This window comes from Centrocercus urophasianus, unplaced genomic scaffold (assembly GCF_019232065.1).
Source record: "Centrocercus urophasianus isolate 14NV4802_14NV808 unplaced genomic scaffold, USGS_Curo_1.0 seq_24, whole genome shotgun sequence".
Classification (NCBI taxonomy): Eukaryota; Metazoa; Chordata; class Aves; order Galliformes; family Phasianidae; genus Centrocercus; species Centrocercus urophasianus.
Window position 1 is genome coordinate 5,816,385 of NW_024884800.1, and position 27,853 is coordinate 5,844,237.

Consider the following 27,853-nt stretch of genomic DNA (forward strand, 5'->3'; position numbering starts at 1 on the left):
GCACTCATGACAAATTCATACACGTGTATTCTGTGGTCAACACTGCCTTTTACTTAAGTATTGCCATTTTTCTCCCCAGTGCTTATACATATCTCTCTTCTTTCAGAATAGTAATAATTTAGTCAGATACCTTCTCAGCTATTTATATTGCTAATCTAATCAAGGCAGTCTTTTCTAGCTTCCTCCTGTAAACTGTTTCTCCATTGAAACTACTTAAGATGATTGAGCAAAGTTCAGCTTCTCCATTTTAAATTCATTTCTGAAAAACATATTAAGTATTTTAGATAATGTGTTGGGTGTGCATTATTCATAAACATAAGAATTACCTACAGAAATTGACTGATAGACCTTACAATCACATTTGTGCATTTCGCGCTGCACACAATTTGGGTGGTATGAAGTTTATTTTCTTGTGACCAAAAACTAACACACCAATATAGTAGCTAATGTTGAACAGTGCTTTTGCAGCTTCAAGGTCTTCTTGATTTTTCACTCTGCCCATGCAGCAAGCAGATCAAGGATAGGCTAGAGGTATTCATGGTGGTTTTTCAGTATTACTAATCATACAGGCTTCTCAAGCAATCTGATATCCTGGATCCTAACAGCAAGACTTCCTCCTTATTTTTATTAATTTCTAAATACATCAACTATACTAAAAAGGTTATTTCAGATGAAATACAAATGAGATTCTTTGCTATTCAATTTGTGTTTTTGTGTGTTAGGTAGTATAGGTCAGAAGATGACATTGAGAAAACAAAACATTATGCACTCCTGGGCATGCACTTCGAAGTCTATGAGACCTATGATTCTATGACCTCAGTAATTTGAGGTTTATGAGTGGGAAAACTCTTCCTTTAGAGCCTCAGGAGAAAATACCTCCAGAAGCGCAGGAGAAGCTTGGTGTCAGACAAAACTGCAGATTACAGTCAAATTAAGTTAATTTGATAAATCCAATTTATACTGTATGTTTGGAAATGCAGTAGAGCTAATTTTGTTTTTAATAAAATCCATGCTGAAGTTTGACTAAATTATGAATGTAAACTGTGTAAACAACAGGCAATTCAGTTTAGCCCAGTCTCCATAGATCAATCATTTTCCAGGATCAAGAAAGGAGGAAAACACTCATTTAGAAAGCCTTAAGGGAACAGGAATGGGGACACAAGCAGGTGCACTGGAGGATGAAAGGACAAACAGCAGCCCAGCACATTTGCCAGAAAAGCATCACTTAGAGAAGACTGGATCAGCTAACAGCTACAAAATCATGAATCTGCATGTGATATTAAAAAATGAAGTAAACACTACTATCATTGGTGAGGTACGTCTACACATTGCTTCAGGTTTGCCTGTTTCTCTGCTACACTGCCACTTCCAAAAAGATTGCTCTTCTCCCGCTGTGGGGAATCTAAAGATATGTTAAGAAGCTGAGAAATTTTGGCCTAAAAGATCAAATGACATCAGCAAGCAAAAGTTTTTAAAGAAGCATGATGAAACTTCATTAACGGCTAGTTTAAACTATGTGAATTGTCTCAAGTTCAAAAGCTAGTATCAGAGACTTCCTTTTGAAAGAGAAACTTCATAAAGCGAGAAATTAAAAGGTACTATTAGCAAAAAATCTTTTTGAAAAACAGTTTTACAGCTCTATATAACCATATACAAAAGTAGAATAAAAACAAAACATTACGTTCAAAGAGAAGCATTTATAGCTGACACCTGGAAAACACTACACTATTTTTACTTTTGAATTCTTACATTTTTACATAATTACTACATGTACAGTAAGCAATAAACAGAAACTAGCCATTGTTAACATACCTGAACAAAGGTTTCAGTCAGCTTCTCTTCATCAACCTCTAAAATGATGTTTTTTATTTCTTCATAAGGCATACGTAGAGAACCCAAAAATATTGCTGAAATTCAGAATAATTAGAATAAAAAAGACAGATTCAAGAATGCGAATTTTAATTCTAGCAAATCAGTCGACCTGATTCAAATTAAGATAACTCATACTGAAAGTCTCCTATACAAAAACAAAAATTACATGAAACACATTTCTATTCAAATTATAATTAATCTTATTTCTCAGAAATGAAATCATGACAAGAGTTAACTGTTAAAGTAGCTTCAGTTGCTCCTAGGTGGTGTCACTCATCTGTTCATCTGTTAAAATTAAGTTCCAGTATTATAAAAAGCAACATATTTGTATTACAATTAGAAGAGATTTGTTCAGCCATTTGAAGATTTGTGTCCATTATGTTTATCAAACTATAATCAATTCCCAGAATAATTTGTGGAATATTCACATAATATTCCTTTAAAAAAAATCCTTATCAAAAGCAAAGAAACAAAACAAAACAAGTCCTTATAAAAGAGGCTATATGTATTGTATACACTTCAAAGATGGATTTCTGAAAGTAATCTGATCTCCAGCTATTACAACATCTCAACAAAGTCCTGTTCTAAAAACACAAAAACATCCCTAACACAGACAGATTAACATACTGTTTTTCATAAAGTGCTGTATATTCCATCCCACTACTACAGTTGACTTCTATGCAACCATATTTTCAATTCCTGGTTTGAATTTTTATTTCACTCATGTCATAGCATATTTCCTGCTTAGGGAAGTTTATTCAGGAAGACGGTAATAAACAGTGCAGAGATTTGCTTTTACATACTTGATTTGCCACAAGTTTGGCAATATCCTCTTTAGAAGTTCAGCTACTATCATGCTCTTTCTGCACTGCTCTAACTGAAGAATTATTAAGAACTATCAAAGCTGTGAGCTGAGAGGCCATAACCCAAACCCTACCAGTGCTGACTTAGCTGAATCAGTGACTGTAATTTAATTATACTTCCTGTCTAAAGGAATTATAGAAAGAATCACTTCTCAGTACAAAACCAATGTAATTCATTAACATTTAAGTCCACAACATTTTTTGTTACATTCAGGCTTTCCAAAGTTGTATAATGCATTTAAATCATACATGTAACAAAACTTTTCTGAGCTAAAAAGTTAAAAATCAATTCATAATGCATATTTTAAGAAAAATACTGTAGGCATAAACAAAGGAAGAAAAGAATAGCCACGTAGACAAGATAATTACATATTCAGCTGAAACATCTGACATCACTTACATAAGTTTTGTGAAGTTTTTCCATCCAAAACTCTTAATACTTTGTTCTTTTTCTTTGACTGTTCTGTTTTCTTTTCTTCTTGTTTTTCTACTGCCTTTTTAGCTGGGAAAAAAAAAAACAAACACAAAAAAAAAGGTATTTATTAAATATTACAACTCTTACAAGACTAAGAGGAACTTAACCAGAAAGCCATAATACTACATTTGTAATAATCAGCTCAAGGAAAAGTGAATCCTTTGCCTTGATGTACTGTAAAAATGCATAAAGAATCAAATAATATCAATTTATAACATTAGAAGTGAAATAAATTTTTATACAACGCCATTTTTGTGCGCACTATCAAATTGTTGCTTATTTTAACCCACACGTTCTGCTATCTTGAGCTCCAGTTTATTGAGAACATCTTTAAAAATGCATCAAATAGGTATTACCTCATAGCACATGAGTGCCCTCTGTTGAAACAGAAATACTATTTGAAGATCTTCATTCAAAACCAGTAAGATAAAGTATTTGTTATTTAACACACTATAAACCTGCAGAGATAAGTTTTTACTAGTTGCTTTCTTGTCATTTTTAAAGAGCAAAACAAAACACAAAATAGAAGCTTTGTATTCCATACTTAAAATTACACAGAAATCAACATGGTAAGAAAGTAACTAAAAGGTACGCTAGATTTTCTGCATAATTCAACACATTTCTGGGTTTATACCACTTGAATAATTAGTTGACCTTGGGCATTTTCATACCAGCATAAGCTAAACTAGACCAAGACAGTTCCCTCATCTCCAGCTATCTCTAAACAGCCTAAGGCAGAAAAAGCTAAAAAGAAAAGACAACTCTACAATAATGCACTGCTTGCTCTTCACTGCCCCCTGCTATTATTCTGCATGCACGTATATCAACAGTTTTTTCATAAAACCATGACAACATATGACCAACTTGATTTATATTTGAACAAGAACAGAGCTACACAACAACTTTTTTTTCAATCTCATAGGCAGACAATACTCAAAATTCCCACTAGCACCGACCTGTTAACTATAACATGCTGCAGCTCAAAACCTTTAAGTGACCCTCCATAAATTAACCCAACACTTATCACTACTTTTTCCCTTGGTTAAACAAGAAAATAAAACTAGGTACTCAACAGCCAGTTGTGAAACTAGCAGCCACAATTAGAACACACAAAACCAAACCTTCAACAATTTTGCAATAAACAGCTACTCTTACGTGCTTCAGCCTGAAGGGCGGTAATACAATCCCTATATAAATACTTGATATCTAGGTTTGATTAAAACTTTGTAATTTGGAAAAAAGATTAAAGATTAAATCTTTCCAAAGGAACTAATTGTTTCAAGCACGTGATTAAGAACTTGTATTTGCCTTTATACCAAGTCACAAAAAAACAAGGAGAAATACCTAAATCAATGCTTATTTGACTGCAAAATTGCAACTCAGAATCAACACCAACCTTACCAACTTAAGAGTTACAAGAGACATAAAATTACTAGAAATTCTTCTACGCGAAGAATGCAAATGAGATTGACTCATGCTGGGAAATAGATTAAACACCAGAGTGCCAACAAAAGCCACACCTTTCCTGTTCCATCATAGTGGCTCTTTCTCCCTCTGATCATGTAGTCCATTTTAGCAGTGGCTTGACTGCAGCACAATTATGAATTATAGAATTCAGAAAAACAACTGAATGAAGTAATGCTACTTGATAAGTTTTAGAATCAAAATACTACTAATGGCCAATCTCTCAAATCTTTTCAAGAATCCCTTTCAACATAAGATCCAGCCAAAGGAAGAGCTGAATAAGAATTTCATAGCAGTTAATATAGGGTAGCTCAAAAAAGTAAAATTCAAAAAACATATAGAAGCTAAAACACCTGTTTTACTTCTAGAGACATTGTGATTTAGTGCACTGCTTATTTGTCAGAGCCCTTCCATAAAGGCAATGATTTGAATTTTCATTAAAATCAGCTTGTTTTCAAGACAACGTCTTACAGACAGTACCCATAGATAATGACATTCACAAACGCAGCTTCCCATAACAAATTCAGTTACACTTCACAAAGAGGGTATAGTAGAGTGGAAATGCCGCAACTAAATACAATGGGGCAATGCAAGAAACAGATTATCAACCATAAACTATTCTGCCCCACAGGCAAAATCCTTTAGAACTCATTGGACTGTACCTGAAGCTTTACTCCACAGGCATCATCATCACTTAAAATCCCTGCTGAGACTGACAGTTGTCTCTGAGTACTCTGAAAAAGTTTGTCCATTTTTAAGCATGCTACCAGCTTTTTGCTACTGTAATGTCAAGCTTGATCCAACAGCCTTGCAAATTCAAGGCTCATCTCTTTTTCTTCCCAGAATGATCTAATGAAACTTCTGTCAGTGTTTGACTGCTTTAATCAGCCATGAAATGACAGCAGGTTTTTTTTACAGTTATTATTAACACTGCCCAGGTCCTTTAGCAGGCCACTATCTCCTCCACCAGTAAAAGAGTCTAGAAGCACAAGTATTTTGGCATCATGTGAAGGAGGCCTACACAACAGCAGGGCAGAGAAGTTCTGTCAAGTAGTCCTTATGTCAGATCACAAACTAACAGTGCAAAGTATTTTTTTTTTTTTTTTTTTTTTTAAATATCCTGCTCTACATCTCTATTTCATCGAGTGTTTCCTTTCCACAGATATTTACACAGGTGAACATGCTGACTTCCCTGTAACTGCACACACAACTGGGTACACATACACGTGTGGACTTCAGTTTTGCCTCCAAGAAAGAAAATGATGGTTGCGTACAAAATCAACTCTCCCTTCAGACTGGAAGAAGGAAGATTATTATTTTTCTTTTAAATTAACATTAACAATCAATCATAGAGGTGGCAAACACCTACTAATGCACAGTTATTTCACACTGGTTTTGGTTGGTTTTATTTTACCATCTGAAGCCGAGAGGAAAGAGAAAGGGAAAGAGAGCCAATATGATCAAGCAGAAGGAAGTAAGGTAATTTAAACATGGGCAGATGTCTCCTTGAAGAAAATATAGATGTAAATTCTCATGTTATATAAACTGCATTGTTTTTTTACATTCAGAATTCAGTTCTATTGTATTATTAAAAACAAATTTGTTTATCAGCATTAGAGGGAAAAAGCTGATGCAACATGCTGAAAGGGGTTGTTTTCTGTTGCTCTTGTATTATGCAATCAACCCACATGCACCTGAAGTGCGTATCTTTGGTGATAACTTCAGCTGGGAACTAGTATAATCCCACAAAAAAGGCACTACTTGTCTCACTGTTGTTTTGAGACAGTCCTTTTCAGTTTCAGATGCTCATGTGGGGTCTAAGCAAAAAAAGTGACACTAAACAGTGTTATATAAATCCAAAATACTTTTACCATGACTAACGATAACCATAGCAAAGAATGCACACAAATATGTTGAAATACTTCAGAGACTTAATTAAAAAAAAAAAAAAAAAAAAAAAAACCTACCACAAGTACTTCTTTCTTCTGTACCAAAAAAGCAAGCACATATGGCTCCAAAATTATTGTTCTACACCTGTTCATCAATTTAGCTACTGAATGCCATTTATATGATGACAAATTTTTAGAAACAGATAAAATTTTACTTAATGATTTTAGAGCTGTTAAATCATTTGCTTCCACATTCAAGTTCAGTTTGTGTTAACCTCTACTTTTTTTAAATTATTTATTGCTTAGCTTCACAGTAAAAATCTTCATTGATGAATATAGCTAGGATCAAGAGTAAAGGAGTAAATGGAATTAGTGTTTACCATTTTATTGTCATGCTGTATCTTCTTAGTCTATAATTTTGCATTTACATTATCAGAACAATCACTTTTGAAATAAAAAAATAGTTTCTGAATAGAAGCATATACTAAAAAAAAAAAAAAAAAAAAAAAAAAAAAAAAAGAGGGGGGAGTGGGGAGAACAGAGATGTAGGTGATGTAAGTGAACTTCAGTCTGTCAGAACCTGAGCTTTAATTTTCTCTATTTTCTCTTAAATCTTTCCTCACCATGAACAAAAGCCCATTTATTGTCATGGGAAATGAAAGACTAAGTTCATCTTATTTCCATCTGGTAGATGGCTTACCAGCTGCATTTAGTGGTATTAGACAGCAAAGGTAAATACACAAAAGAAATTATTTCTTACTTTTTTTACCAGAAAAAGAATGCAAAGCTAACAGGTGCAAGAATATTGGGAAAAATTAACTGCCAGAACAATTTTTAAGGGCTATATCTTTCTCTCTTCTCCCTCTATACACACACATAGACACACACACACACACACACAGGATGAAAGATATACATAGATACATAAAATATATAGAGATATCTATAAAATACAGGAGTGTCTCGAACAACAAGTTATTAATTACACTGAGATATTAGTCTGGAAAAATAAAAGAGATCCCATGAGACAATGTGAAAGAAAATCATAATAAGGAGCTAAGAACACCAAGTAAACAGGTATTCAATATTTTTTGAAAGCCACAGAAAGATAAGTTAATTTTACTTCTTTGAATTTGACTAAGTTGATGACTTTGCAAAACTATTCGTAAGTTTTTATTTTCAACATGTTACCAAAGATGTGTTATTTGCAGAGGTACTCAACAACAGAAATAAACTAGTTCCATTCAGAGGGACCTTCAGGGTCCATCAAGATCAAGAGCTAAAAGTGAAAGCATGTTATTAAGGGCATTATCCAAACACATTTTGAACTCCAGCAGGCATGGGGCACCAAACATTTCCTTAGGAAGCCTGCTCAGGTGTTTGACCACCCTCATGGAGAAGACATTTTTCTTAAATGTTCTGAACTCTCTCTGGCACAACCCTGTGCACTCCTGCACATCCTGTTATCAGTTCCCAGGAAAAAGAGATTAGTACCTTCCTGCAAGCTTCCTCAAGAAGTTGCAGAGAGCCACAAAGCCTGCTCTTAGCCTCTATTCCTCCAAACTACAACCCCCATCCTCATAGGACATGCCTTCCAATCCTTTAATTAATTTTGCTACCATCCTCTGGATCCTTTCAAGGACCTTAACATCCATCTACACTGTGAAATCCAGAACTGCACACAATATTGAGAGCGTTGTAAATATGGTGGGACAATCTCCTCTTTTGACCAGCTGGCTGTGCTGTGTTTAATGTAGTACCCAAAACAGTTTGCTTTCCTGAATGTCAGGTCTCACTGCTGGCTCTTGTTGAGCCTGCTGTCAACAAAAGTCAAAGCAGATAAAAGTCAAAGAAAGGCAGAGAGAAAGGGAAGTTGTACATAATGTTATCTCAAACTTGCACTTATTCTCTCCCCCTGCTGATATACCGACAAAAAATCCCTCAATTTTCTCACCACACAATTTCTTCAATCAAACTGAAGCACAGCAAGTTCCTGAGGCCTGGTTAGCACAGCTGGCTCAGCCTGTGAACCTGCAACAACCACCTGTTTCAAGTTGAGTAGACAAAATACGTCCAAGCTTTTGTTCCAGAAAACAGAAGGAACTCTGGAAAGTTTGTGTGTGTTCAAGGAAACAAAACTAGATCATAAGTGCAAATGTGTCTAGAATGAGTGAGAGCTTGGACAACCGCAAAGGCAAATCAGAAAACAACAGTGCAGATTTAAGAGAGCAGTCATCAAGGCGATAATCTTCTTCAATCCTGTAACTGATGGAACTTAAGAGTATTTCATGGCTCCCACATAAGAGACTCTGGGAGATGCCAGGGCCCTGCCTTTATATAATGCTCAGCATAGCTGAAACCACAACTCTTCTCCTGTACTGCATCACCTCTCCTGCAGGATGCGTTAAATAGAATGTCACACATTTATACATGTAATTGCATTTACTGTGATTAAAGCAGTTTGGTGTCCAAACATATTTGGTTCCAACATGGTCATTCAGACTGAAAACGTGACAAACCACAAACCACTTTCCTTTACATCCAGAGATGAATGCAGAAACATTAACAGATGCTGGCCACACCCTCTTGTCAATCAGATCAGCAGCTGTGTGGTTTCATGTTTATTCCCAATGCCACCTGGCATTTTCCAGTTCACCTAAAATCACTCAGTTATCAATTCCTCAAGTGAAATTAATTAAGCACTCCTGCTGTCACTCTGTCCTTTCTGCAATCAGAATAATCAAATAGCTAATGCAGCATTAAAAAAGAAACAAAACAGTAAACAATTTTATTACAAATAAAGCAAGCAATTGATCTGAAAGTAGTTCTTAGTTTGAGATCGTGAGATTAAAAAACAGCAGGAGAAAAAACACGGAACATCTCTTGACATCTCATATAGTTTTTGCCTAATTAATGTAATCAAGCTGGAGGAAGTGACATCAACCTAACGTGTTCTGCTCCGAGGAAGAAAAAAATTCCTGACTTAGTTTTATAAATAAGCTCTGTTAATAAACAGCAAGGGTACTGTATTCTTCTTATTTACTCTTCTAGAACAAGTGGCTGCTACTGTATTTCTCCATCTCTTTTAAGAAATATATTTAATATTTTTGTTCTATTAACATTGCCCTAAAATGGTTGCAAATAGCCTAATTTTCAGCTGCCATTTGACAAACTGCATCAGTAACTCATGCAGTTAAGCTGCATAGTTAAAGCATACTTTAATAAACATTCTGTACTAGAGTTGCTTCCAGCTTTCTATCAGTCCCTCCATGCCTGGAGGACTGAGCAAATAGCAACAATTAAGCAAACACAAATGGTCACAGAAATACATGCAAGTATTCATCCTGAGCATTAGAAATCAAACAGCAGGCAAACTGATTGAACTGAAAATATCCTCAGTGGGCTTACTTAACTGTGTTGTACCATGTGTTGTAGGAAGCTGAAATAAAAGCTAGCAGCATTTTCCATTAACTCTTTTATCACGTTCTCTCCATGGATATTTTCATGGCACAAAGCCCCAGAATTGTCCACTCCATTTCTCCCTTTGCCACTGCCCATATTTCAATATCTACAACACAAAAGACAGCTTTTTCTAAGAGGAGACATTTAGCCTTGGTGCATGTTGCCAGTCACAAGATCAGCCAATGCATTTATATGCATTTATATATATATATATGCATTTATAGCAGTATCATGGCAAGTTTTTACATGAGTCAGAGAAAACATTTGTCCAAAGAACTAAAACGCAGCCTACAACGACAGCTTTAATTTAGATAGTCATGTCTCAGTTTGTTTCTCCTCCTCTTAGATATCAGGTCATCATCACTACAGAACCACTGGATATGATATTAAAATCAAAGTAAAATTAAATGAACTATCACATTTCATCAAGATTTTCATAAACTGAAAATCTTGCAGTTATTATTAAAAACAAAAATATTTAAATGGAAAGTTTAGCTATTGTTCCTCTTAGCCAGGTTCATAAAAGGCATGTTTTTCCCAAGAAACTGATACAGATTTCACATCCCAAACAACTTTTAGAAAAAATGAAGTTAAAAATCCAAAGATCCAAAAATCTTATTAAATAACCAGGTTAGATAATGGTGTTTAAATGCACTGAGTAAAGCTTTACAATAAGTAGGTGTTTTTTTCCCCTCACTCTATTATTTGACCTATGAATTTCCTGACTATTTAAATGCTAGCAATCTTATGTTTCCAAATGCATATTTCAAATATCATCTCCCTTTGAAAAAAAAACAACAACTCTCTTATCAGGTTTTAAAACAAATTCACATGGAAAAACTGTTTCCTTGTATGTATTTAAATCTCCAACCCTTACATCTGCTTATCATTTTCAAGATTTTCTGTAGTCTGTAGTTTAAGTATAACATGGCATGACCTGGTTACAGTCTGACCCAAGTAGTGAACTACAGGGCATTACCTTTCTGTTGACTGAGTGCTTGAGAAATACGGGAACTTTGATTTAATGATTCCTAAGAACTTCAAACTCCCACTAATTTCAAGTTGAAAAGGAAAAAAAATTACTATGCCTGAGAAAAATAGTTATGAATATTAATAAAACTGGTAATTAGGTGAAATTTATTGCTGTATTAACGATTAATAGAAAAACCTTAAAAGGTTTCACAGCTATCAGATCCAAAGACTACATTCACAGGGGAAAGATCAAATTAGAACCATGGAATTGCTCAGGTTGGAAAAACCTTACATACCATCAAGTCCAACTGCAATCTAAGCCATACTGCCCTAACTCTAACAACCCCTCCTCTAAATCATGTCCCTGAGCAGGGACATATTAAAAACAACTGGGGAAATATCTTCCTTAAGAACTGAACATTGTGTATTGGCATACATATTCAGACTCTTCCAAGAGCTCCTTAACATACACTAATACCCCTCTGGGCATGCAGTGTTGCATCTAAGGTGGTCGTACAACCTCTTCCTTTCTCCCTATTTTTCCATCATCAGCTTCATCAGAGATTTTTTGCTGATCTCTAGCTGATTTTCCCCAATTTGGCAAACATCCACTGCTTGCTGGGTCATGAGCAATTTCCAAAACAATACATGTGAAATCTGAGAACACAGTCCTTGCACCTAGTGGATGCAAGATACAAGTAGGATACAAGTAGTTTATTATGACTCCAGTGCTTCTTGTGAATGAAGCAGAATCACTGAGAAACACAAAACTGAAATGAACGTCTTAGAAGTAGCACTCATTGATTCCTTTTGCTTAAACTTAAACTAAAATACTGATGCTCATCACTAAACCAGCCTACATCACCAACAAAATTAAGCCACTTACGCTGTAGCAGATCAAGATAGTCACATCACACCTGAGCACCAGTCCCCCAACCTTACCAACAGTCAGGCTTCTCTATTCTCCTGAACACATTTAAATCATATGCACAGAATCTGTACTTTATTCTAAATATAAAAGATGCAATTTATGCTTTGCTTACTTTCATTTTAGCAACATAAACAAAATGATTAAAAAGGCAACATTTTAACACAAATTATGAAAGTGTCTTAAGTGCAAAAGCAAAAAATGTTAGAAAGTCTCCAAATTCCCCCCACAAGAACTACAGTCCAGAACATTCCAGATACTTTCACACTGATTTATAAAAATTAGCCAGTTTATCATGTTTATATTCTGCTTTTAGAAAGTTCCTTTTTCTCCCACCTCTCCGCACTGGGAAATATACTTTTATTAGTTCAAAAATAACTATACTCTTACTTTAAAACAATTTCTTCAGATTCTGTAAGTGTTGTTTAATTTCATCTTTATCTGCAATACTTATCTAGTATTTTAAATTTCTCAACGAATTTAGAATGTTAATAGCATGATTGCTCATTCAATGCTTTAGATAGATACATTAAAAAAAAAAAAAAAAAAAAAAAAAAAAAAGCTATCTCCAAAGAACATTAATTCATTTAGATAATGGATCTATCTTAGTCTTTGTATACATAGCAGACATATTTCCAACGAAAGATGTTCTATTCAAAGCACCTCTTCATAATATTACAGCTTCAATAGCTAACAGTAAGACACAAGTTGTAATCTCAAAAGTAGGTGAGGACCTTTCGAGAGGTTGGTCACCAAAAAAGATCATCGATCAGTTTTGTTCGTAAAATTAACAGGCAGGTGTAGGGATAAAGTCTGGTTCTGGTTGGCTGGCCTTTCAAAATATTTTAAAAGGAATTGGTCCATGAACACCCAGCTTCATGGCTGAATCTCTGCTGAAGAACCAGTGCTACAGCTCTCAGCTCATTGCTGGTGAACATGGTTAGCTCGTGGTGGTGACTAGTTTGAAAAACAGTGTTTTGTAGCTAAAACTTCCCTCTAACAAATATTGTTATTGTGCTCTTCGCAGCTGTTGCAGCTTCTGTGGTAATAAATAGGAGGCATTACTTCCGGAGCAACCTATGTACTTGTGCACTTGAAGAAAAGTTCCTTAACAGATAGTTTTTCCTTAAATGAGCTGTTCATATTAACAACAGCATGGAAGTCTAACTAATTGTGTCCTGAGTAAGTAGCGTCAAATTACATATTTTTTTTTTTCCTACTACCTGACTTCATTTCCTATGTAAAAAATGCAATTGAAATGAAAAACAATCTTAAATAGTATCTTATTCTTTTTGCTATTTTGACATTAGAGTAGGCATTCTTTCAAGTCTATTTTTTTTCTTACTGATTCATACAGAATAAATTTCATTCCATTCCAGGAATACATATTGTTTTTTATTTGAGAACAAACACTTCAAAGATTCTTTTTTCAGTTCAACTTCTGATTTTTTTTTTCTTCGAACTCACAGAAAGAAAAAAAAAAAAAAATACTCTGTAAGAGCATTATAGATGAAGACTACTTCATGAATGTATTCATATTTCATGTTAATTAGTCCTTGTACACAATCCCTTTCCCTGGTGTGCTCAGTACATGTGTCTCTGTCCTCAACTACTCATTAAACGTGCTATAGTTCATTTGAGCACTGCGTCATTGAGACTGAAATAGACATTTCAGAACACACAACCTGCCTATCTTCCTCTGCAGTACTTTATAAAACCACCACAAACAGAGGCTTTATTTCCCTCAGAAAAACAAAACATATGGCAATATGTTCTACATACATACTAGCTGAGTCACCATACAGAATTTGGAATTGGAACTGGAATTCCAAATGTCTTGAGTATATGTTTGTCAGTAACATACACTTACCTGCATAGTAAAACTAACTGTTCTCTAATGAGTACTTCTGAGATAATAAACGTAGGAAAAATACAAAACAAAACAACAACATGCATTTCAGTGTTTCCTCCCTTTTCTCTTGACATTTTCTTTTTCATAGTCAAAATTGACTCTTCTCCTCCACCTCTCCTCCGTACTTCCACTTTTACTTCCTGAGCACCTTGGTCTGACACATTAATACATAAGTTCTGAATGTTGCCACCCAAATATTAAGATAGCACAAATATTAAGATAGCACAAGTAAAACAACACTGCCACTACATTATTAAAAATGAGATTTTTTTTTTTAGGTCTCATTTTGGCTCATTTGGCTATTTCTACACAAATATTTGTCTTCCAAATTTCAAACACCAAAAACATTGTTGCACAAATACACCATAGCACCCACACCAAGGGCTTTCTGAAAAAATCAGCTCTCATTCCAAAAATCAGATTTTCATGAAGAAAATACAGAAGGGAGATCATTAGGTTGTTATATATTTACAATTACCAAGCGATTTCCAAACATTACTGGATGTGTACCACTAAATGCCTAAAATTATTCAAGCAGTATAGCTGTATTTTACACAAAAGGATTCAGATTAAAAAATTGTTATGCACCAGAAAAGAAAGCAGCCCTCCATGAATTCTACTGCTGAATCTTTGAGAAAACTGATTTCAACTTGTAGTAACAGCTAAGCAGCAGTTCAGTTCTTCACTATTGTATTAAAACTCTTCAAAACCAGCTTTTGTTCCACAAGTTCTACAACCAAAAGATGGCCTTATAGCAAGCACATGTGTACAAGATGTCCTCTACAATCTGAATTCCATTTTACCTACAACATCAAATCTGAAGGACTGAAGTTGGCAAACATTTCGTCCTAATTGGAAACATTCATTTGCTGTGGCCACTTCGTTGTGCTCCTCTCATTTTATTAAGAGAGGCATCCCTTCAACAAGAGTGGATAGCTGTTCAGGAGCACCATTTGCATAGTGACTTCCTTGTTCTAAAGAATCTACATGTGCTAAAAAACAATACAAAAGTCTTAGGCGACCTCATCTATGATTTTCCTGAACAATACCCAGCTGCATTACAACTACATGCATCATTCTTGTGCCAATTTAAAAACCACAGTTCTCTGCTTAAATATCAAATTTCATTTATAAAACAAATACCTATTAGACAGTAAACATAAGCAGTTACATTTTAGTACCTAATGCAAAACTGAACCTTTTATACATAGAACACTCAGGTTTGTTTGGTTCTATTTTGCTTTGTGTTTTTTTTCTTTTTTCTTTCCTCTGCTCATCCTTCTTCCTCATAATATTTTAAAAAAAGACTGATTATCATTAGCTGGTATAAAGTGCTTAAGGTAGTTTAAAGGCAGAAAAACTTATTTCATTGTTATTAAAAGCCAATCTTTTTTTCCTTGAGAAACATTCTTACACAATTACTTTTATTTAAGAATGAACCCCCTCCTCACAAATAAACCCCCCCAAAAATGCATTTTTATATAAATCTGTATCAAATAACAATTGCAGACATCAGTTTACCTAAACAAAAGAAACTTCTTCCATTTTCTAATTTGACAATACTAAAGGGACAAGACACTGAAAAGAAAGGATGGCAAGCTACCATTCTGCTTTTACTTCTTCATAGTACTTAAATTTATTGTTGTTGAAAAATAAATCAAATACATTCAAAGATGAAAACAAATCAGAGTAATGCTATATGAAGCTCAGATATTAATCTGCTGACATAATCAAACAGTCTAACTACATTAAGTTTGTGTTAGACACAGAAGCACTGGGTCACCCACACACAAAGCATTATTTTCCTTCTTACCCTCACATTTTCAGAAATCTGAATTCAAAGAGGAGAGGAATGAAAAAGACATGTTGAATTAAGCTGTAGACCAAGGGAGCCACCTGCAGTTTGGAATTCAGAAACAAATTCACTAGGTAGGATTTAAATTCTTTTTTCTTTTTATTTCACCAAGAGTGCATATAGTTGACCTAGCACAACATATGTTTTATATTTATTTATTTATTTATTTAATACTGTTTTCTTTACTGAATTGAGACTAGCACTCTCACAACTACAAATTGAGAACTGTGCTAAAGGAATTTTGGACAAAACTTAACTTTTACAAGCTCTAAGTGAGTTAAGTTAATTTGATCTGGGTTTCTTAACATACAGAGGTCTCTATAAAAGTAATGCCTCCTATTTATCTCCACGGAAACTTCCATAGATACGAAGAGCTCAATAACAATATTTGATTGAGCAAATCCTCATCTACTAAATGCTTTTCCAACACAGTCACCACCATGGGCTATGGACTTTCACCAGCAATGGGTAAGAGCCTGCATACTGAGTTCACCCAAATCTGTACCAGCAGAAGTGATTCATTGTTGCTGTCTCCACTGCTGAAAGGCACTACCCACCATATCACAGTGCTCACAGTCACTGTTTGGCCTTCATCAACTTTCAGCAAGTCAGTGAATGTCATTGGGTGTCATTTTTTCCATGCAAAGGAATTCAACGACACATCTTCACTTCATACACACTTCTGCATTAAAAGCCATTTTGTCTAGACTGCCCCTCTGCTGAATGAAAACTTAAAATTTGCTTTTATTACATGCAATCTGTGATTTCAGCACAAGTGACTGACGCTAAAACATTAATCCTGATGAAAGAATGAACACCATCTGCTTTGGAAAACTAAGTGGTAATAGAGAGGATGGAGAAATAATAGAATTTGTCATCCATACCTATCTACGAAAAGAGCAAAAGGTAGGGAAAAAGATGACAGTGTTGCCTACAGGTTTCCTGTGAAACCAGTCTGTCTTCCTTTTTTCCCTCTCCTCACTATCTGATAGATGCATAAAAAGGAAAAGAACATAAGTTACTACAGAAATAAAAAAGAATGCACAGAACAGTTAAATAGTGAACTACTGTTTAATAATTAGTAAGAATAGTATTTTAATTAATGTTTTATAAGTTTTTCCTGATCACCATTTCAAAACCGAGCCACAGAAGTTTTAGAAATTGCATTCAAATGTAGATACCAAAGGTAGGACTTTGGTTTTAGGATAGCCACTTAAATTTTCATATTCTAATTGCTAAAACAATAACATATTAAAATAATCTATTTCATTAGACATGAAAATATAAACCTAAATATTTAATTCAATAATATTTTGTGTACAAGATGATTTTTACTTGTCCTTTGTCAATCAGAATCCATAAAGAAACAAGTATGAACTCAGGTATTAAAACCTTACTTTAATCTTCAAAACATGCATCAAAATTATTGTTAAATTATATTTTGTAAGTCTCATCATAAAGAAGCAACAGAATTCTGATCAAGAAGTTTTCCCTTGAGGTAAGTTGGATGGATAATGAATTCTGTACTGGAACAATCCCAGTAGTTACAGACTATTATGTACTAATTACTACCTTTACAGATCTACTGTACACATAATTAATTTCTTCAGAGTACCACTATCATTCCTGACTGGCAAAATACACAACCTAAATTACAAGAGCCAGAAATTAACATGATCCTTCAGGGAGAAGGCATTAACTTGCTTTGTAGCGTTTTGCAATTAGACTATCAATCAAACAGCAAAAAGTGATTTTGATAGCAGCAGGCCAGATACACTGGATACTGTCACATTATAACAAACTTATTTGTGCCATAACATTTTGATCATTCACTTCCACTTAACGGAAGACACAATTATGTGTCTTCAATACCCCGAAAATTGAACACCAGCATACAGCCTTTGAGATCATATTTCACAAAAGACCAGTCATCGTGCTACTGCTGATGGCGTTCTCCTTCAAGTACGTAGCTGACTATATAGCTTGATATCAGCTAAGGACATGAAAGCAAAACCTACCAACTTCTTTTCTAGTTGAACAACATAATGACCTGCTTACATGATTTGAAAGAGTCGTTATTGGTTCTTGCTAAGAACAGCACAACGATTTTGTTTATTTTGAAAAAGTAGAATAAAGTTTAACACAACAGAATATAATAGTGCTTAACACTAATCCAGCTAATAACAGCAGCTCATTAAATTTATGTCACATCCTCTTTAGAAACATTTTTACCACTGTATGAATTTCTGGATGATACAGTTTCATAATTAACCAAGTCAAAAGGAAAAAGTAACTAGTTGGAAAGCAATATTATCTGTAACCTTTTCCTTTGCATAGCCACACAAGGAAACACGTACACAATTGCCCCACTTCCTAATATTACTCGACTTTTTAAACAATAGGCATCCATATGTTTCTGAAGACCTGATCTGAAATATCATTTGTCAAAATGATCCATGAGGCTATAATCACCATGTCCATCTCTACATCTGGAAGGACAACTACAAGCTCAAAACATTCAAAGAAAATTTGAAGCCCTGGAGTCCATTCATCATAGAAGCCTTTAATAGGTATTCAGATTCTTCATTTCTTTTGAAGAAAACAAAAGAAAATCCTTCAAGACTGTACTACAACATTAATAATTAGATATCGACTTAACTCAAACTCTAAGATTTCAAAAGATTTTGAGACCTTACAGAGAATATTCTTAGCACTTTCCATTTTCCTAGTTAGGCTTGATAACTTACTTTACAGACTAACTACTGCAGTTTCAGCGTTACTAGTAATTTAAATCTATCTAAAACACACTCAGTACATCTATATTAAATATCTGATGTCACAACAGTGAATAAAGCAACCCTATAGTTATTCTTTAAATATAGTTAAATCAAAATTCCGTTCTGAAGTAAAATTTTACCAGTCAAGGAACACTGTCTCTTCCTTCAGTTGCTATTCACACTGGCATTCTGAATTCCCAGGGAATACAAGATAAACATAAGTCATCAAATTAAGATTTTTTTTTTTTTTTTTTTTTTTTTTTAAGACTGTCAGTTTTCTCCCACTTACGCGTGTGTTCGCTTATATGTTGACTCTGCTCTCTAGAGGATATAAAATGCATTTCTATTTGTTACTCCTTATTGCTCCTGCAATATACTGAGAAACCACATCAAAATATAGGACTAACAGGAAGAAAAATTCAATTTTAGATCATGCTTTAAATTAACATTTTGGTGATCAATGAGCCTGTGTCTGTCAAGGTAAAAGGTGAGGAACCACCTTTTTTTCCCCCCACAGTTTTTTTTTTATAACTGCGCAACTAGGTCAACAAGAGCTTTTAATTTCGTATGAGAGGAAGTTATGTCAGAACTTCAAGAGGGTTTTTTATTTATTCCCAGCATTTTTAATGAAGAAACTTTTTCAGGAATTCAGAAAAATTTCTTCACATTGCTGATGAAAGCATTCAGCTCAAGGCAGAACTTTGTCACTTGCATTAAGAAGGTTCTCAATCTGCTGTAAATATTATCTGCTGTCATAGGATCTTCTCCTTGAAAGTTTAATTAGTTTGCTGTCACACCAAAACCAGCAATGAACTCCACATTATTTTAACATTACGGCAAAGTTACATAGCCTTTTTTCATGTGATGAACCTAGAGTATTTTTTAAACATCTATAAGCATTAGCAATTAACAGAAAAGCTATTTAGATGACATACTGAATAGCCGCACTTGTACTTGATCAAAGCTCCAGCACAGTTTTTATTTTCATTTTATTGTTCTCTTTAGTAGTCAAAAAAGCCACTCTACATGGTAGTCCAATAAAAATTTGTAAAATATCTGATGTTTTCCTAAAGTATTGTGCAAAGATTAAAGAGTGTACACTCGCACATTCATCCTGCAAAAAACTGATTTAAAGATCAATCACCAATGCCAGTAATAGCGTAATTTATCTTAAATAGCACGTAACTTTTGGGGAAGATGAGGTTTAGATTATACACAAGCATTGTAACATTAATTTAAAGCCTGCATTTTAAGAATTTTTCTTAAATAAAAACTCCATATAGTATTCCACATTAGAAAAAAGGAAATGTGAAGATTAAGATGTACGTCTCCAAGATATGCCACAGGCATACATTAAGTTTATCTGGTCTGCACTTGGAGCCCACCAAGAGTCCGTAGGGCATAACTGCAAAGTCTCAAACACCTAGAGAGGTAAAGCACTCCAAGGAGATAGCTGTGCGAAAGCTATGCGTTCTAGAGATTTGAAGGAGAATGGAATGATGGACCAGAAGCTTTGCAACCGATTCTGAACTTAACTCTATAAGAAGGAACAAGAGCCTAGCTTCTGTGGTAGACAAATGGCTCCTTCACCTGATAAGATCAATCAGTCCTTTAACTGCTTGTTCCCAAGTTAAAACCACACAGAATACAACAAAAAAAATACAACCCCAAATATACACAAAAATCTTTAAAGAGAATAATGTTTTCAACACAGTTGATTTCACAGCATTAAGCACATATTAGTTGTTATTTAAGGGCATATTTTAATTGATAAAATTTAAGTCTTGGTTTTAATTGTAGAGAATTTTGATTTATCACAGCAGTATAAGTAGACTTTCATTACGTAGATTTTCATCACGCATTAAACCCTCCCAACATGGAAAACCAAGAAGAACCTGACAAGATTATAAGATCTGAATATAAATTTAGATTAGGATTTAATTTGAAGATTCACATCTGTCTACAACATACAATGCAAATTTGAGACATACTACTGGATATCACTGCTACCATCCAAGGCCACAGAGTAAGGTGCAATTCCTGTAACAGATGGTTATGCTAAAATATATATTGCATATCACCTTCCTGCTTTAAAGTACTCTATGGTTCTGTAATATTGTAAAAGAATAAAAATACCACCTTTGCACAGCTTTGAACTTAATATGAGAGAAATTAGAAGTACCTTTCATTTGTGTTCCAAAGGTGACTGCCAATCTTGCAAATAGTTCTGGGCTTTCAAATTTATTTTCTTCAGCTTTTATCCAAAAGCTGTTTTCTGCTATCTTGTAAGGCTCAATCTGAAACAAAAACAACATTTCCAAAGTTAATAATTAGTACTTTTGATGGCCAAACTAAACTCAGTTCTACAAGACTGCTAAAAGAATTGGACTGAACTGAGTTTGGGAATGTTTTATGTATTACGATTTCTTAAAGAAGCTTCCTGAACAGAACGCAGTGATACAAAATGCCCTCAATCCACACAATTTTTTGTAAGAATCTTTGAACAAATTCTCTAATCTGGCTTGAAGCACAGTATTCAAGTTTCTATTTATATCTTAAAATGTTTTCTTAAAAAAAAAAAAATAATAAAAAATTAAGTTTGCTTAAATGTAAACTCAGACTTCACAGGTTCACATTCAGCACAAGATAATGGTGCCCAAAAATTTCACTTGAGTAGCGCCATAGCTCCTCCTAGTGGCCATAACCCTCCCCAAACAGAAAACTAACCCGAAAACAACAAAAACACATGAGATAAATACCTTAAGTATCATTGCAGGACAGATATCAATATTCTCTGAACATACAACTATTAGATATCATCAATCTAATGGGTTTCTAAATGAGATGCTCTTAGATAACTATTTGTTGCAAACTATTTTAAAACTCTTCTTAGAAAGGTTTTGCATATAGGTATGCAATTTGATGCAAAGTTACAATTCAGTTTTCACATCTAATAGAATAGTGCCTCCTCTGCTCACCTGAGTCACACTCTGGTTTGATACAGACTAACAAAATTAGCAATACTCAGCAAAAGGAAATTCCAGCGAGCATTCAGTCACTCACTGATCATGCTCCGCGTATCCCACAGAAGTAACAGATATGTCTGCCCAGCCTTGAGAAAAGACGACTGAAAAGGGGATCTTATTAATGTTTAAGTGTGGGAAACAAAGGGACAATGGCCAACCTCTTTTCAGTGGTCTGTGGGGACAGGACAAGAGGAAATAGCCATACACTGAAGCACAGGAAGTTCCACACCAATATGCAGAACTTTTCACGGTAAGGGTGATGGAGCACTGGAACAGGCTGCAAGAAAGGTTCGTGGAGTCTCCTTTGCTGGAGATATTCAAGACCCATCTGGACACCTACGTGTGCAGCCTGCAGTAGGGAACCTGCCTTGGCAGGAGAATTGGACTCCAAGATCTCTAGCGGTCCCTTCCAGCCCCTACAATTCTGTGATTCTGTAATTCCGTATCACGAGGACAGGTCTGTGAGAACATGGCCAAAGCATAAAAAATATTCACCTGTCATTGCACAAGTCCCCTAAGTCTAGCATGCATTATCTGAAACCTCTCATGTAAAGCAATAATCTTTACATGGATTGCAAGGTGCAACTTCTGAAAAAGAACTGTGTCAATAAAATTAGTTTCCTGGGTTACTGATCTGTCCATCATTGAACAGAAAGTTCTGCCAAGAAATAGTTCATTAAAAAAACTCAAAATAAACTGGGAGGGACATCAGCTTCAGAGCTCTAATAGAGCAATAATTTACAAGTTTAATATTAAAACTGCATGCTGCTAAATAAAGTAATAATTTAGATAGTTTATTTAAAATAATTTAGACAAAAGTGACAGAAAACACAGAACTACTGAATACAAAAGCCCCCAGTGTCTACAACAACACGTTTATTATGTTCTGATAAGCTCTGCATTAAGTGTGAGCATCTACCTTTCTCAGAAAAAAAGGTATTTATTTAAAAACAAATATACGAAAAATACTGTTCAGATGGGTTTTGTAGTATAACTACCATTGACAGGAAACACAATGAAAATAAAATAATCCTTTAAAACTTTTAAAACAAGAATATCACACGAACAAAAGAATGAGAACAAAATACTGCTTAATTTCCTAATTAGATGCTGTCATTTATAGTTTATTACTGTATTTATTCAGAGAACTGATCTCAAAACATTACTTTGTATCAAGGCATCTGTCCCTAGCAGAATGTTTTAGTAGTTTAAGTCTGTACATTCATTAACATGGCAAGTATAAATATTTTCACTAGGAGCAATTCTTTCTCCAGTGTCTTCTCACTCTTTCGGGGGGGGGGAAAGTCATATTCTTACATTTCATGCAAGGCTTTTAAAAGGATGTAGAAAACAAACCCACAATAGATTGCCAGCACAGCAGTTTCACTCAGACTTTTTTTTTTTTTAAAATAGCATGCTCCTAGAAAGCGTAACCAAATCACAGTCAAGTTGAAACAACATCAAACTTCATGTTACTGGCTCTGAAAGCCTGATCCACTTACAATTTCAAGCAAAAGGTAAAATAACTTGTTGTACATATAAAATACAACTTAAAGATCCCACACATTACCTATCCCCTAGTGTACAAAAATAAATTCAGAACTCTGCTTTGTACTATCCTCCAAAATTCCATATATACATTCCTACCAAGTTTTACTGCATTTTATTCCAAGTGACTCAATAAATTCTCTGAATTCACTTCCGACTGCACCATTTTTTTCTCATGACTCAGCCATATCTGCTTTAATCATGCAAACAAAGCTGTAGTCATCCCTTAACTCGGGACTCTTCCGTCAACTGCCAGATTGTCAAGGTTCATAAGCAATAGTCTTCCCAACAGTTTTCCACTCAGCTGTCAACTCCAAAATTCCTATATCCTATATATCCTATATATATAACACTTCAACAAGCTCAACGTGTTGAAAGTAGTTTTAACATGATTAAGTACACACTAAATGACTATTTGATAAAACTGCTTTAAACAAGACATTTTAATTTCTGAAGTGGTTGTGCCAAAAAGGCAATTATCAGTTATGTCTGAAGACACGCAGAACTTAATTGACAGAGTATTACTCAAATATTTTCACATCTGATAGCTACCTGTATTCTCTGAATACAAGATGTTGTGGGCCCTTGGCAGGATTAAATTCTTGGAAATTTTCCTCATAATGCAAGGTGTCCCTTAATCAAATCAAAATCAACTGTATCATGAGTGCTTAGTAAGTATTTTGGATAAAGGATGAAGAGAATTCCCCAGACATCATGAGTACTACCAACGATCTAGTATAAACCCTAACACATTACCTCCTACCTCAAATGTCACTTTTTAATCAACAGGAGAAAAACAAACATAATAATACCTTGGACCAGTTGATTCTCTTCATAGATACTTCCACATTATATTTTTTCTTCTCTTTCATTCCATGTGGTAATGCCGGCATCACAGGAACGGGAGCAAACGGATAACTACCAAGAAATGGTGCCATTGGAGGCCCACCAGGTGGTGGAGGTGGAGGCCCTGCTCCACCACCAGGCAGTGGAGGCGGTGGCGGCAGCACTGCTGCTCCACCACCAGGCAGTGGAGGCGGTGGCGGCGGCACTGCTGCTCCACCACCAGGCAGTGGAGGCGGCGGAGGAATTGCATTTGTAGCAGGAGTTGCAATCACACCAGGCAGCGGAGGCGGAGGAGGAATTGTAATCGCACCAGAAGCTGGAGTTGCACCAGGCAGCGGAGGCGGAGGAGGAATTGTAATCGCACCAAAAGCTGGAGTTGCACCAGGCAGTGGAGGCGGAGGAGGAATTGTAATCACACCAGGCAGTGGAGGCGGAGGAGGAATTACAGATGCACTAGAAGTTGAGGTCACACCAGGCAGCGGAGGCGGAGGAGGAATTACAGTCGCACCAAGCTGTGGTGGCGGTGGTGGTGGTGGTGGTGGTGGCGGCAGAGAAGCTATCCCACTGGGTAGAGGAGGCGGCACTGTTCCACTAGGTTGCAGAGATGCTGTAGAAGGTGGCACATTCACAATTGCTGGAGGAGGACCCTGAAATTTAATAGTGCATTTTTTTTTCATTTGAGGAGGAAAAGAGTTTTTTAATATGAATTTGAACTAACTGTGCTGATGCTTTGTCACAAAAAATTTATGTAATACATGGAATTCATGGAATTTAATTTTCATACTCCTTCACTACACAATTATTTACTGTTTCTAGTTTAATGGAAGTAATGGTTAGAGATAAATCTGAGTGCACCTAAAAATCAATGTCATTATTCTATAAATGAGTTGAGAATGGAAACAGGGAGCTTAACTAGAAAGTTAAGGTATATGACTGTTAATTGCACCATTATTATGAATGAGCTGAGATATCTCAGTAATTTCAACTGCGTTAACAACAACACAGCTGGTTTAACAACTGATTAGTCCAAAAACCTCTTGGTTTTCATGCAGAGATCTGTAAGAAACACTAAGTGGATATGAATTAGGAACATAAGTTTGTATGGAAACAGCAATAAAAAGCATAACAGACCACTGGTAACAAGAATGACTTTTGTTGATCATCAAGAACACAACAAACAGCAATTCATCTGTTAAAAGCAGTGTTACATGTTTACATTAAAATAAGAAAGCCTGTGCTTTCTTAATGCTACACCACACATAATGGCAGCAGAAGACCTGCACCCTGACCAGAAAAAGACGGCAAACAGGTTATAAAATAACACATGAAATTCCTCCCATTATGCAAATAGGAAGGAAGACTACAGTCATTAAGACAGTTTTTCTTAAGAAGAAAAGGCAATAAACAGACCTTGCCTAAGACTCAAGGAGTAGGAAATAACTGAGTGAGGCATAATTGTCAAACCATTGTAACTGCTAATACCAAAGGCAGGTTCCTACAGGCCAACTCATTAAACAAGAGCCAATCAATAAATGTGTTGACAGCATAACACACAGCATCTCTTGCATTCTGCCTCACAAGTGATCACAAGTGATTCCGGATAGATAATCAGGACATACATTTTTGGTGCTTGTGAGAAAAAGAAAATGAATGCAAGTAAAAATCAGCTTTGCTGAAATTCAGCACCACTGTCCCTTCCCTGGGGTCTTACATTTCTGTTACATTTATCTATGAGATTTTACAAAACCACTGTATCATTCTTTCAGAAGTCCACAAAGTGGGTGTTCAGACTCCACTTGCATGCCCATTCTTGAAAGTATGTATATTACACATGCAAAACAATCACAGCCTTCTGAAAGAAACACTTTCAGCAAAACATATAGTAGCAGTGATGTTTAAGCATTATCAACTACCTGGAGGAAAAAAAAAAAAAAAAAAAAAAAAAATCAAACTAAGAAAATTTCTTCCCAGTAAGGGAGATGTGTTGAACATACTACTATTTCAAAAAAGCTTTAGTAGTTTATACTAGTGTAAAAAACAAACAAATACAACTATAGCATACATTTCAAATTCCATGGAGACAATATTCTCTAAGGCATTTTACTCTTAATTCCATACAAATAGTTTTCAACTTATTTTAACTCAGTTTTATTACCTGGGCTCGTAATCGTTTGATTTCTGCTTCAAGTTCTTTGATTTTCTCCTCCCGTTTCTGAAGTACTGCTTGTGCCTCTTGTCGAGCTGTGAACTCCTCGTCAAACTGTGAAGTTAACCACAGAGATGTTTGTCCATTTTTTTTTTTTTCCCCCAACACTCTGCCTTTAGATAAATTTCCTCAGGTCCTAAGCGAGTGCTAAATGAAGAGCTATAAAGCGCAGAATCACAGCATGGCTGCAGTTAGCAGGAACATTAAGGGTCATCTAGTTCCAAACCCCTACCATGGGCAGGGACACCAGCCACTAGACTAGACTGTCACATTCCCTCCTCTCACACACACTTTATATATATATATATATATTATATGTATACTTAAATAACAAGTAGAAATTTTTTCCCCATCAGTTATGTACAGTAGATGAATTCAACCAAATAATATTTGCAGCTGATCGCATTCTTCTGCGTTTGATTTCAGAGAAAGTCAGAATCAGAGCACTGCACAGAAAGGCCTGCAGAACTCTGAACTATGGAAGAACAGCCATCCTATTATATTCATTATTTCCCAGCTTCCACTAAGATTCTCCTGTAAAACAAGCCTACAGTATTCTTATCAGGCATCTGTCCCATAGCTTGATAAGAGTGGCAACCAGTACTTACTTTCTTGGAAAATTCTGCTGCTTTTTTCTCACTCTCTTCTACTTTAGTTTTGTCTACAGCTGCATCTGAAAGTTAAATAAATCACCAAACAGAAGTCAGATAAAACATCATAATTCCGTGGTCCTTTCCTACACATAATTACCTTAAAACCTCATGATGCCAAATCAAGAGAAAAAAACATAATAAATTACTAGGCTGATAGGTCCAAACATTTGATGAATTATTTTGATAAACATCTTTGATAATAGAAGTGGTGAAGAAAAAAGTCTGTGACCAATGAAGTTAAATATGAAACACAGTTGTTCCATCTTTTATAGATTTGAGTTTACATGTAATCATTTTTGCCTTCCTCCTTCAGCTCAATCTTACTCCTAAGTGAGTGATGAAAAAGGATTTTTGCACTAGTACATAAAAACAGTTACTTATGAGGTTTCAATTCAGAATTCTATCCTTTTAAGATTACAAAATCAAAACTCTCATTTTAATAAAGTTCAGAGTTGAAGACAATTTGGTCTGATTGTACAGCACAGATTTCTTCAGTCTACTGACTTTTCATGGAGGCTAAAGAACAAACATTTTGTAAGCAATATAGACAAATTAAATTACAAGTAGGAATTAGCAGATATACAAACCACTTATTCCTAAAACTAGTAGGTCAGTGGAATGATCTTGAGTAAGTTCAAATGGTCAGGTTCCTAGTCATAATAGAATAAAATTACAGATACACTGTCGCACTTTTGTAGATATGATACTTGTTAGAAACTAATTCTACTCTGTCTACCCCCCCATGTCAACACTTGCAACATCTTTTCTCAGTTCATTTTACTATAACAAAAGAAAACTTTCTTAAATTAACACGTTCTCAAAGAATAACTACTTCCTTTTATTATACATTTACGTCAAATAATGCCATTCCATGTCAAGAATAAGGCCTATACCACCAACCTTAAGAAAGGCATAAAACTTTTTTTTTAAATGCTAATAAAAGCTATTTGAACTATATGGTATTTATTCAGCTACTTTTTTCTCAAGTCACATAAACTATTGAGTGACCATAGATGCTAACTGACTGGTTTAACTTAAATAACCTCAATTACTTAGAAAACATTCTTAGAACTGACCATATAACAATTTGGAATCCATTAACAGT

General features: G+C 35.1%; 1 protein-coding gene across 8 annotated transcripts in view; it reads right to left on the reverse strand.

The window, feature by feature from the left end:
• DIAPH2 (diaphanous related formin 2) overlaps positions 1 to 27,853 on the reverse strand; it is a 148,413-nt gene that overhangs the window by 83,084 nt on the left and 37,476 nt on the right. For 7 of the 8 annotated variants that reach the window (XM_042825412.1, XM_042825414.1, XM_042825413.1 and 4 more), the window contains 6 exons: positions 26,704 to 26,768; positions 26,045 to 26,149; positions 23,856 to 24,536; positions 20,652 to 20,766; positions 3,136 to 3,237; positions 1,813 to 1,907 (listed from right to left, as the gene is read on the reverse strand). In XM_042825412.1, the coding sequence (XP_042681346.1) occupies positions 1,813 to 1,907; positions 3,136 to 3,237; positions 20,652 to 20,766; positions 23,856 to 24,536; positions 26,045 to 26,149; positions 26,704 to 26,768 (1,163 nt within the window). The remainder of the gene's footprint in view (positions 1 to 1,812; positions 1,908 to 3,135; positions 3,238 to 20,651; positions 20,767 to 23,855; positions 24,537 to 26,044; positions 26,150 to 26,703; positions 26,769 to 27,853) is intronic. The other variant, XM_042825416.1, reaches the window with a different exon arrangement.